A 12,352-nucleotide genomic window follows, 5' to 3' on the forward strand; every position below is an offset into this window, starting at 1 on the left:
ACCTCCAGCGTGTCCCGAAATCCAGCAGGCTTGATGGTGAAGGTGTGGGAGGTGTTCTCGGCAGGGCAGCTCCGTGCCTCCACAGCCACCTCGAAGGAAACCTGCAGGGCGGGTTGAGATGGGAGTTAACAGGCATGGCCCCAAAACAGCTGTCAAGGGTGCACCAGGAAGGAAAGCAGGAGATAAGAGAAGACGTCCTGAGGAAAATCCATGGAGCATGGCCAGTTCAGTGTATTGAGCTCCATTTCCAGGTGTGCAAAACACCCCAAACAATTGCACATCCAGCAGGAGCACCTGCAGCTCAGTGCACCAACATCTGCCAGTACCATGAGGGACTGAGTATCCTTAGCATTTCAAAACTCTTTACTGTCAGCCATTCACAGCAATTTTCCCCGTCAGGGACCACTGGTTTCTGTGAAGTGGGAAGGAACCTGCCTAATCCCATTAAATAAACAGGGCAAAACTCTAGCAAATAACCCAGTTTTCATGCTATTTAAAACAATAAACTCCACAAAACATACACTATCAAAGATCTAACCAGTGCAGCACAAGGTATCGAGATGCCTACAAGATCATTGACTTAGAAGGTTACATGGGCCTTCTGATTTGCACATGGAAATGTGCATCTGTCACAAAGTCCCAAGCTTTCAGCACGCTGCTAACAGGCCAATTTTAATGCATGCATCTATCAAGGCTGGATTCAGAAGGGTTATACATCATTGCATGGTTACATATCACATACCTACTCATTTTCTGTAGCTACAATCCACTGTCAGGGATTTTCTCCTTGAGGAAACCACGACCATACTATAGCTGCTTGCTTGGCCCCTGATTTAATCCTGCTATTTGATGGGGCCAGATAGCACTGCCAAGAGCTACCGGTTAACCAGGAGGATTCACCTTATTCCAAGGAATTGAGACCCTTTCCTAGGCAACAGGAGGGAATGATCTTACTCTGGAGATATTTGTGGGTCACCTCAAGCTCTCACTGCCTGCACTGTCCCACATGTCAAGGGGTGATATGCAGACAATGGCACAGCAGCCACCTCCAGCGGAAGAGCTGCACCCCCAGAAACTTCCCTTGACCCCCTCACATTCCCAAGGCCTGAAGCAATTAGGATGGGAGCTCAAATTACAGAGGAGGAGATCAGAAAGCAAGCTAAGGGGATCAGGGTAATCCTGCTCCCTTTCACCCACTGACACGCACAGCCCCAGGACTAAACCCTGGCAGATTAGGGTCCAGTGCCAGTGTTATCCTCTTTGGGGAAACTTTCTTAGCAAGAGTCAAGTCTTGATCCATGTGGAAGCAGTGGGGCAGAGAGCAGACAAACAAGAGGGGATGGAGGGATGGGACCCCCATGATCCTGTTGCATGTCTGACTGTGCAGGTACCTCCATACTTAGGGTGCACCTAAAGCAGGAGTGGTACCAGTGCCAGCTCCCTGCTGCACTCACTGCCAGATTCCTCTATGGTACAAGCTGCAGTGACTGGAGTGACCCCTCTGCTCCTGCCAAATCTGGGAGCCCAGGATCAACCACCAGATTAACTCAGCTCCCTCAGGGGCTCAGGACTTGTCGTGGGAACAAGGAGCTGCAGGGATTGCTTTTACCTACCTATCCAAGATTCTGTAAATTCAGATAAAAAAGCTAGGCTGTGTCCCCTTTTAACACTTTGCATGATCCTTATTTGGTGGGGTAAAACTCCAGCTACTGTTGACTCTTTCAAACTATTTTTGTATGTCTCAGCACTGAGCACTCTGGTATGTTTGCAGAGTCACTCTTCTCAAATAAGGCAATCAGGCTGCTAACAAACCCACACCCAGGGCCTCAGACAGCAAAGGCCTGGAGAGAGGGAGGAGGTTCCTCACAGGTCCAAGCCGCCCTGTCCTAGCCCTGCAGCCCAGCAACCCATTTATCTGCATCAATACTCAATTCAAACAAGCAGAGCTTAGCTTCTCTGCTTTTTAAAAAGCACAGAATGGATTATGCTGTGTATACTGTTAACATTAAGAGGCAAACTATAATTTTACTCTGTGCTGCCATTCAATAACCCTAGGAACTAAACAGATGAGAGGAGGGTTGCTGCCTTTCTGAGCACCCTGTCTTTTTTTGCAATACCAAAGTTAACCATGACCTTGTAACTCCAGGAAAGATAGGTTTAGACTAGAATCATAGAAGCATAGAATTATTTAGGTTGGAAAAGACCCTTAAGATCACTGAGTTTAAATGGTGACTCAGCACTGTCAAGTCCACCACCAAACCATGCCCCTAAGCACCACACATGCACATCTTTTAAATACCTCCAGGGATGTACCTCCGCTACTCCCCCGGGAAGCCCATTCCAATGTCTGGCAATTGCAGAAATTTTTCTCAACATCCAATCTAAACCTCCTCTAGTGCAAGCTGAGGCCATTTCCTCTTGTCCTATCACTTGTTACCTGGAAGAAGAGACTGACACCCACCTCACTGCAACCTCCTTTCAGATAGCTGTAGAGAGCAATAAGGTCCTACCAAGCCTCCTTTTCTCCAGCTGCAGCTCCCTCAGCCATGCCTCAGCAGACTTGTGCTCCAGACCCCACACCAGCTTTGCTGCCCTTGCCTGGACTTGCTCCAGCACCTCAATGTATTTCTTGTTGTGAGAGGCCCAAAACAGAACACAGGATTCGAGGTGCAGCCTCACCAGTGCCGTGTACTGGGGGATGATCACTGTCCTAGTCCTGCTGGCCACACTATTTCAGATACAAGACAGGAGTCTCAAACAATAACAAGAAAACCTTGAATATTTAATAGACCAGGAAAAGACCAGCAGATCATGGAAATAAAAATTTCACAGGTGAGAGTGTGATGTGAATATCTGGGATTACATGAAAGAAAGCCCATTCCTGTCTATTGCATTCTGCTGCCTAATCAAGACCTTTAGATCAGTGCTGTAGACAAGATGCCTATATTCCCCCTTTCATCACAGCTAACTTTGGCCTGATCTATACCACCCAGAGTTACTTCTAGCAAAGCCACTCTCTGTGAGTTTATATTAATGTGGCATGGCATGAGGAGAGCAGAGAAAAATGAGCAAAACTGTATTTTATTGCCCAGGACCATCATCAAGAGAGGGAATTGGGTGAAACAGCCTCTCCAGGGAACAGATTGAAAGGCAGACTCACCGTATCTCCAATTTTGAGATCCCCACACTTTCTGAGCCCAGGATAGGACAATCCATCCTGGCATGTGGCAGTGAAGGTCAACCCAATGTCCTCAGGGCTGTCCCAGACTGTCAGCTCCACCTTGGATCGAATACTCTAGAAACACAATGGGAAAGCAAACCATCAGGCTCCCAAAGACAGGTGGGTTTCTTCTGCTTTAGTCTCTTCTCCTGATGTTTCCAGAGGGTGGCTAGGACATCTCTGCACCTATATGAAAAAAAGTCACCCCTGCACACACATTGACATTTGAGTTTGACTTAACCAGCCCAGAAGATTTCTGATGAACATAACAAGACTCACAGGGAGCTACCTACAATCCCTGCAGGTGTCTTATGCCCTCTAGGATGGGTGTGACGAGCACTGTAGCCAGTACTGAAAATATATGGATGCACAAGAAAAAGAAAGAAGAAAACATTCTCAACCACAAAGGGAGCATCTCTGAGCTGAAGGTCAGAGATTTGTGTGCACATCTTCCTCCCCGTAAACCAGCCCCTTAGTGAAGCACAAAGCCTGATTCTCCACTGTACAGTATAGGGAAGGTGCAAAATTGCACTAACTCTGTCCTGCTTTATTCATTTCACCCAACTGGTCAGAAAAATTTTTCCCTCTTAGGAGAAAATGCTAAAGAAAGAGCACCCTTTCATAAGTGTCAGCTGGAAACACCACAAATGAAAACTGTCTTTGCAAAACTTTTCAAAGTGAAGGGTGTTTTCCATCAGAGATTTGGTATGCTCCTACCCCCTTTCTTCTGCCTCTCATCTCTCTGCCCTGCTGCACACACTGACTTTTTAAGTCACAACAAAATGAAGTTTATAAATATTAATTCAGAATGACATTGTTTTGTTTAATTCTTCCAATGGTTGGAACTGACTTCTATATGAGTGGTGTCCAAAAATGATGAAGGTTTCCAAAATGGAGCTTTTTGTACAACTATACTTATTTTCCAATGCCAGTTTGCAGCTCCATACCTTTCTTCCTTCTCCCCTACTCTCACCAAAGTGGACAGATTAAAGAAAAGTACTAATTCAGACCTCTTGCCAGTACATATGATAACAAAACCAGGGTTCACACCCTAGCAAAGAGCCAACATTTTTGGAATGGACAGGAAATAAATTCGTTTTGGCCTTGTGAATCTAAACAGTCCTTGAGGAAAGAACAGAATAATTTCCCATCTCTCTGCTGTAACAGAGAAGCTGTTCATGGGGTGGCAATTCGGACCATATGGAACATCCATTGCCTGTTGGCTGAATGCTATGTGTGCTGATAAAGCTAAGGATATTGCTCTGCCCAAAATTATTCTGTAGAAATTAGCTGCCACACTGATACACTCCCCTGTTTCCTTTCCCAGAGCATCTCATATGTGGCATGGCAGAAAACAGGACACCAGGCCAGACCTCAGTATGACCTTTCCTACATTCTTACACAGATGCCAAGATTTCTTATTAGCCCTATATAGTCATGCTGTTAACCTCATGGTAATGCCATTATTACTAGCCCATTTGCACCATTACACATCCAAGACTTGCCTGGATTTGGTTTAGGAAAGTGATTTTCAAACCAACATCCCATTTGCCCTCTTTGGTCCAAACCCAGCCCACGTGCCCCAGCACAGCTCCCCTGGAGCCTTTTTATCTCCCAGGTATGCTGAGATTTGGGAGGAGGGTTTTTTTAGTGAGGTCAGAAAGAAAGCAGTCCCTGTTCTCTTTTGCTTCATGCCCTGCAGGATGAGGGAGAGGCAACAGCATGCCAGGCAAGAGAAAAGGGAGATGGAAGATGTAGAGATAGGGGAAAGGGATCTTGAGGGTAACCTAAGCCCTGAGCAAGTCTGATATACACATTGGTGGAGGGAAGCAGACAGGAGGGGCCAAAGCACTGATGGGGAGAGGCTGAGCCAGACCCAGACCTCAAGCCACTGCCACCCCACCGAAGACAGTTCCTGCCACAAATGAAGGATTTCTCTAGGCTGAGCTTCCTTTCCATGAGGAATTAAAAAAGGTCACTCCCACTTGGGAAACGGAAATTTAGCCTTCTCCCTCAGTGAGAATTTCCTCCTTCATTTCAAGAAAAAAAAAACCAAAGCTACCAAGAGGAGATGGGCTGGGTGGGTGCCAGGTTTCCGGCGGCCCCAGGCTGCCCGCAGTGCAGGCAGGAGCTGCCAGCTCCCAGCAGCACGCCTGGGGGTCCCAGCCTGCACCCACCACCCAGCTCAACAGGCAAGAAACCAGCCCTGGTTTCAGCAACTGATCATCCCAGAGAGCTCATTCCATGGGGTGTCTTTGTCTAAGCATCCTAGTGGTTTCCAGCCAGCAGCACTGGAAAGCTCACAAAGAAAGGGGAGGGAGCAGGGGTGGGAGCATCAAATTCCCAATATTTTATATTAGCTTACATCTATCTGCAAAGGTTTGAACGGTGATGAAATGGAGGTATGGATGTATGTTACAGCTGGGAAACTGAGGCAAAGAAATAATCTATTTTACCTACTGGTAGGGTGCTCTGAGAGAGAACTGTTTTAAATGGGGGCTGTATTTTAAGGGTAATTCAGCACATGAAAGACGTGGGGTGAAATTCGTGTTGTGCTGCAGCCTCTCTTGGATATCCCCATGCTCCTTCTCCTCCTCACACACCTTGTTTGCCTCTCCAGGATGGACATCCCAGCTCCAGCAGCATGCAGAGGACGGGGAGGGAGGTGGCCTAGCCGTGTGGAGCTTGCCGAGGGGAGCCAAGGTGGCTGAGCTCTTGGCACTTCACCCTTCAGCAGCTGCAGTATTAAAATGCACTTACATTGTAGGCTTTGACGATCAGCTCAATGATATTCTTGGAATCTTTGTGCAAAATCTCCACTGTTGTCCCAGGAATCAAGGCAGTAAAGTTCTAAAGAGAAAAGAAAACTAATGAAAATGCTGAGATGCAGAGGGGAAAGCAGAGGGTGAGGAGGGACTCACCCTGTGCCAGGGACACACACTGCCCTATCGCCCAGTGGTGTACATGGTCCCATTAATGTGGAGCGTTCTAAAGTAAAGCATTGCTAACGAGGCATGTCAAATATTAAACAAAGCTCATGGCCACAGGACAGGGAAAAACAGACCTGTGTCTGCTGCCAGAGGGGACAAGACCCAGCCACTGTGCACTTGGGAGAGCTGGCACGGTGGGGAGGGAGGTGTGGCTGCCCTGACTTCCCCGACGACCTGGAGCATCCCCAGGAGACGGGGTGGAGAATGAGCTCAGCCCTCCAGGACTCCATGGGCGAGCAGCAGCATCCCAACCGTAGCAACACGGCTGCTTGTTGTTTCTTCTCTAGCCTCGAGAGCCTCAGCAGAGGTTTCCCAAAGCAACCCCGCCTGAAACACCACCTCTGCATCCACAGAGGAGCGAAACCTCGGGGGCAGCTCCAGACACAGGCTGGTCCTTGTGCCTGGGGTCGCTTTTCCTTTCAGAGCAGAGAGCGGGAACAGTGAGAGAGTTCAAATCGTGTGTGGCACGTCAGGGCTCTGGACTCGATGATGGAAAAACACAGCTGGGCAGAAACACTGTGTGCGATTAGGTAATGGGATTAAGTCACTGCAGAATGGGCTGAGCAGGTTTCTGCTCTCTGGCATGCTGCACGCTGGCAGCAGTCCGAACATCAAGATTAAGCTGGAGTCTATTTTAGGTCCTCACATGCTCACTAACACATATCTGTTTGGTCTAAGAAGCTTTAGTGGTTTTTCCTGAAAGGACTAGCAGGGAGGGACGGCAGCTGAGCCTCACCTGCCTGCACCAGGCAGTATGCAGCCAAGTGTGTGCACACTTAGCACTGCATATACATGTGTTTGCCACTGCACACATGCAGGTTTGTGGCTGCCTCTGCTCCCCAGGGCCAGCAGGAAGATGCTCTCAGGAGGCATTTCAGTCTCCCCCATGCCTGGGCAGCTTGGAAGTGCTTACCTTGTACAGGACGTAATGACTTTTCGTAACAGCGAAAATCAGGTGGATGTTGTTTTCAGCGAGTTTCTCCCCAAGAAGTGCCAGGGAAGGATAATCCTAGGGGGAAAAGAAGGACAGAAAGACTGATGCATACCAAAGAAACAAAGACTAATTTCATTGCTCTTCTCCTGACAGCAAAATTTGTTCCACGCACATGGCATGTTTCTCTGTGTGATGAAGTCCCTGATATACCAGCGCAATCCCAAACTCAAAGAGTAGAAACCCCTTAAATATTTCTGCTGCACCCTTCACTAGAATATGTGACTGACAACACCATTAGCTACAGCAATACCTGAAACACTGGATTTCTTTCTTTCCCCTTTCTGCTTTGCTGTCAGCAGACACACATGCTAACTGGCTGCAACCTTCAGGGATGCAAGGCAGGGCAACCTAGATTTGCAGTAAGTGGAAATGTGGGATTTTTTTCCTCCAAAGTGGAAACATCCATTGCCTGCTCTTTCTGCATACTGAGACCATAAAGAGATTACAATGAGCTCTTTAATTCTGCAGATTTTCCAGACAGAAAGGATGACAGGGAGATACTGCTCTAGATACCTACATCAACAAAGTAATGAACCAGCGCTCAGTTTCAAGAAACCAGATTGAAGTTAAAGCCCCTGCCTGCTTCTAAAGTGCTGTCCTTGGAAAAAAACACCTCATTTACTTGCAACTGGAGGGCTGATTGAGAGCCTCTGAGATTCAAACATGGAAATACCAAGGTAGCATCCCCGTGCCAGCTCCTCAGAATTAACTCCACATCAATACAGGGACAGCGCTCCCCTATGTGTGTATACACTTGCTAGGATTGCACAGCTGAGTGCAAAGGGTGTTCCAACACAGAGCCTAGCTTCTGGCCACAACACAGACATCCAGATTCACCTCCTCTCACAGTGTGACATCCAATCAGGAACAAAAATCATAATTAGCATTTGTGATCTGCTGAAGGATGTGACTATGAGATGGCAGGCAAGTGCTCACTCATCCCAAAAATTTCCTCCAAAGAGCTAAATTTTTAAGAAGTGCTAGTTTGCCTGTTCATTACTAAGACTGATGTTAGTGTAGTGCTCAGAGGCTGGGAATAAGAGGAGCATTCTGTTGTACTTGCTAATATAGCCACCTCAAAGTAGATGCAGCCTCCTCAGGAAGAAGCTGACAGACACTTTACATTTCAGAAAAGGGATAACATATTTCCTCTGCACTTTGTCGGCAAAATCTAATACTCTTCAGGGCACCAAGTTACTTTTCCCTGCCTTACAATGAGCCCTGAAAGAACTCACTAAGCTCCTAACTCATTTTTGAGCATCACAGAAGCTTTCACTGTGAGGAGATGCCTAAGGGGAACAGCAAATTTTATTTGCAAATTGCAGGACTGGGTGAAAACAGGCTGGTCAGGTGCTCTGTTTGCCAAAAGCTGCTGGAGTGGGAGTTGGCTGGTCTCCAGAGAGGTCTGCCAACACCCTGAGGTCTCTAAGGGCTGGGCCCGTGTCCTGCTCACCAGCTGGCTGGACGCACTGTACTCGTTGGCTTCATTCAGGTGGCACTGGCCATCATGGGGCTGCACCAGCCCCCCTAGCTTCCCATCCAGGGCTATGTGGGGCACATCATCCGTCGTGAAGACCAGCAGGTGAGATGCCTCCTTACGCCAACCGATCTTGTCCTGGGAGGAAACAAACCCTGTGAGACACACTGTCTGCTCCTGCCAAGCCCACGCTTCAACCCTCACCCTGCACATGGTCCCAGCCACGTGCCTGGCCAGCAGCAGATCCATTAGCACTAATTAGGAGAGTACCACGTTCCTGTCCACCCATCCCTGGTAAGAAAACAGAATGTCAGGAGCCCATCCAGAATTTCCCAGCATCTCCTTCCAACACAATTACTTTAAAAGGCATGAGGAGGTATGTGGACTGTCCACCAGACCTCTACACAGATCCAAGAATAAGAATTTCAGCTGCTTTTATAGCCAAAGGAGACCTGCCAACTTCCTCCACACACATTTAATCTGACCTTGTTTCCTCAGCTCTGTGGAGCGGCCAAGGCAACCAGCAAGAGCTGCAATATCCCTGCTCAGCATTTTCATTACTGCCTGCTCATAAAGGCTGTTTCTGAGCTGTGATGGGTGGTGAGGTCCCTGCCTGAGAGGGCTGGCTTTGCTGCACCCACATTCATACACAGGCACTCTGCACACATCTCCTGGAAGCCTTGGTAACTCCACCTCTGCCACTTCATTGTGCACCTCTGCATGTGGCCCAAACAGCTGCACCACAGCCCAGAAGAGCAGGGACGCACACAGCCGGAGCAGAGCGTGGCAGAGGACCTTTGGCATTGATGCTCTAATCCACACACAGCTGCCCCACACAGCTCTGCTCTGAGCAACTTCTGCCCATTTAAAAACATGGTAATACCAAGACATGCTCTAGTGGTCCCGATCAAAGCACTGAGGTGTCAAGCACAGCACAGGAAGTGTCCTCTGAACCCTCCTTGTTCTCTGCGCAAGGATCAGACATTATCACCATCTTTGCATGGAGAGAGATGCAGGGACAGATTTTTTTCAAGGAAAGGGATAAGATTTATATTATGAACATTCCCCTGCCATGGAGCTTCCCCAGGTTTCCAACTTTGCATTGGCCTGAGATGCAGATCTAGCAGTGTGCCTACAACAGCACACTGAAGCACTTTGTTGCAATAGAAGTGGAAAGAAACAGATGCCCCAAGGAAACTTTTGGAAACCACAGCACTGCAGCAAATTCCCCTGTGCTTGCCGCCTGCTCCTGCTGCCAGTTCACTGCCAAGCTGGGTGGGCTGGGGTCCTGCTGCCAACCACAGCAGGGAGATCCTGCCATGGCACAGACTGGAGCCAAAAAGCCCCATCACTCGGAGCTTCCCCTTGGGCTGGCCACCCTTCCCATCTGCCAGCAAAGATGCAGCCCCATACCTTCTCTCCACGCACACTTCCAGCATCCCCCTTCTCTGCAGCCCCTGGCTCAGAGCAACACCACACATCCTTCTGGAAGGGATGATGGAAAAGCTAGTAAAAGCTTACTGATAGGAACATGGTGCAAAGTTACCAGATTCCTCCAGAGATTACTGCTCATCTTATTTTGCAAAACCTGTGCCCAGAAGCTGCCACAGCTCAGCAGCAAAGGCACTTCCTCTGGAAAGCACTGGTGTGGGCAGGGCAGGAGGACAGAGCAGGCAGAAGGATGCAGAGTCACATCTTCCAGTGCAACTTTCACCTCCAGTGTGAGTCATAGCCCAAAGCCTGCTGATCTTTCTGATAAATATAACTCTTGCTTCAGAGATACTAATCCAGAGTAGATTCCTTTTTCCTCCCTATTTCAGAAGGGTTTTTTTCTTTTATGGTACTTTAAAGACCCACATGATGCAAATAAGGCCATAGGAAGAAATCTTTGGCAACACACATCCTTTGCCATGCACCACCACATTACAGTCCAGCCCAGTAAGTGGTGAGGAAATTTTTGCTCTGGGAAGCAGGATTCATTCCACTGAAGTTACCCCATTGGACAAAAGGCTGAAACTTCATGCCAAAATGTAACTTCTTAAGAACTCAACCCAAAAGTGATTACAGCTCTAACAATGCAAGAGGCAGTTCTCATTCTACTCAGCCGCCAGACAGAAGCCCATCCAGTTCACTTTTCTTTGAGTATCCAAAGCTGATTTCTTTTTAAATGATCGAGGCCAAGAAACTCCCAAAGAGATTAGAAGGACTAATCTGAGTTTCATTTCCTTAAAAATGTGCTACACACAAAGAAAAGGAGCTCCATTCAAGACACAGTTACAAAGCCACTTCAGGGGTGATGTTGGGGTCACCTGCCTGCTAAGTCCACATTTAAATCACAGGTTAAGCATCCCTTTGCCAGCAAACTTTCCATGCCTCTGACACACACTTTCCCCATATCAACAACATCAAAACTGCTTTGGCTTCTCAGTTCAGGAACTCATTTCCAAAAAGCAACAAGCACCCAAACTTTCAGTGCCAATATCCAGGCACTGAAATTGTTCGATGCCTCGAAGCATCAGACCGAGGCATTTGGGATGGGTTGGCCAAGCTGGTGCTGATGCCACACCAAAAGAGCTGCAGACCTATGAAAACAGCACCCAGAGGACTGGCATACCGAGGAGCCACTGCATCTCCTGCTGCCTCTGCCAGCAGCTTCCAGGCGCTGGAAAATACAGCTCTTCAGCATGCAGTTTCCAGTGAGCAACCCAGAGCAGCACTCTGCTCCACTTAAAACAAATAACCAAGGAAATTTTCATTTATTTTTATTGGACTGGGATTGTTGAACAAAGAAACCTGCACTGATGCCTGCCCCCTCATCTGGTTTTTGATCCTCATGGGATATAAAGGATTTTGAAAGCAGAGGTGGGACCAGACCCAAAGCAGAGTAAGGTGGGAAGGCATGTTTTCACGGGGCTGGGAATGCTATGGATCCTGCCCCCACTCCTACAACCAGCTGCAGTTGCCTCCCATACCCCAAAAAACCAGCTTCTTACTCAGTACAGCCAACAGTGACTGGCAAAACTGCCACAGCACAGTCCTCCAAATACTATTGAAAATGCTGCAAAATCCATGATCAGAATTTCTGTGCCTGAAATAAATACCTAAATTTACGCTTTGGGTATTGAATAAAATCAGTTCAATTGACAAGACATCAACACCTGGGAGATCCCCCTGTGTTCATCAATATGTTTAAAACCTCACCAGTTTCTCATGTGCAGACCTTTCTGGAAGCAAGAAACAGGTACAGGAGCAAGGCAAGTATGCCTCAGAGATTAAAATCCAAAACCTCCTTCATTTAGTTAGCTCTGAAAGACATCTGTGCCTCCCAAATGTCTTGGCCATCTCCAAGTTCCAACATCTAGCAAGCACCAATCAAAAACATTTCAGAAGACACTTTATTTTCTAATCCAGCATTATCTCCTTGCTGCAGCTTAGCGTATAAGATCTGAAACTTATACATACCACCAAGTCATACAAAGCTTGCACTTAAAGAATGGCAGAAAACCAAAATACTGCAATGGAAAACTGGAAAATGTAATTACAGAAGGTTGATTAATATTCCTGGCTTACTATTTTAGTATCAGGATAAAGGCTTATTGTCTCTGGCTCTTTCATTGCCTCCAGAATAATATTTACCATATCTTCATCCTTCAGAAAGGAGCCAAACCCTG

General features: G+C 47.6%; 1 protein-coding gene across 1 annotated transcript in view; it reads right to left on the bottom strand.

Moving 5' to 3' along the window:
* ITGB5 (integrin, beta 5) overlaps positions 1-12,352 on the bottom strand; it is a gene marked incomplete at its 5' end in the record, with an annotated part of 55,185 nt that overhangs the window by 24,031 nt on the left and 18,802 nt on the right. Inside the window, 5 exons of the mRNA XM_009070847.1 lie at positions 3-101; positions 3,161-3,295; positions 5,981-6,070; positions 7,124-7,219; positions 8,658-8,819. Coding sequence (XP_009069095.1) covers positions 3-101; positions 3,161-3,295; positions 5,981-6,070; positions 7,124-7,219; positions 8,658-8,819 — 582 coding nt within the window. The remainder of the gene's footprint in view (positions 1-2; positions 102-3,160; positions 3,296-5,980; positions 6,071-7,123; positions 7,220-8,657; positions 8,820-12,352) is intronic.

The sequence above is a fragment of the Acanthisitta chloris genome, unplaced genomic scaffold, assembly GCF_000695815.1.
Source record: "Acanthisitta chloris isolate BGI_N310 unplaced genomic scaffold, ASM69581v1 scaffold4203, whole genome shotgun sequence".
In the NCBI taxonomy this organism is placed as follows: domain Eukaryota; kingdom Metazoa; phylum Chordata; class Aves; order Passeriformes; family Acanthisittidae; genus Acanthisitta; species Acanthisitta chloris.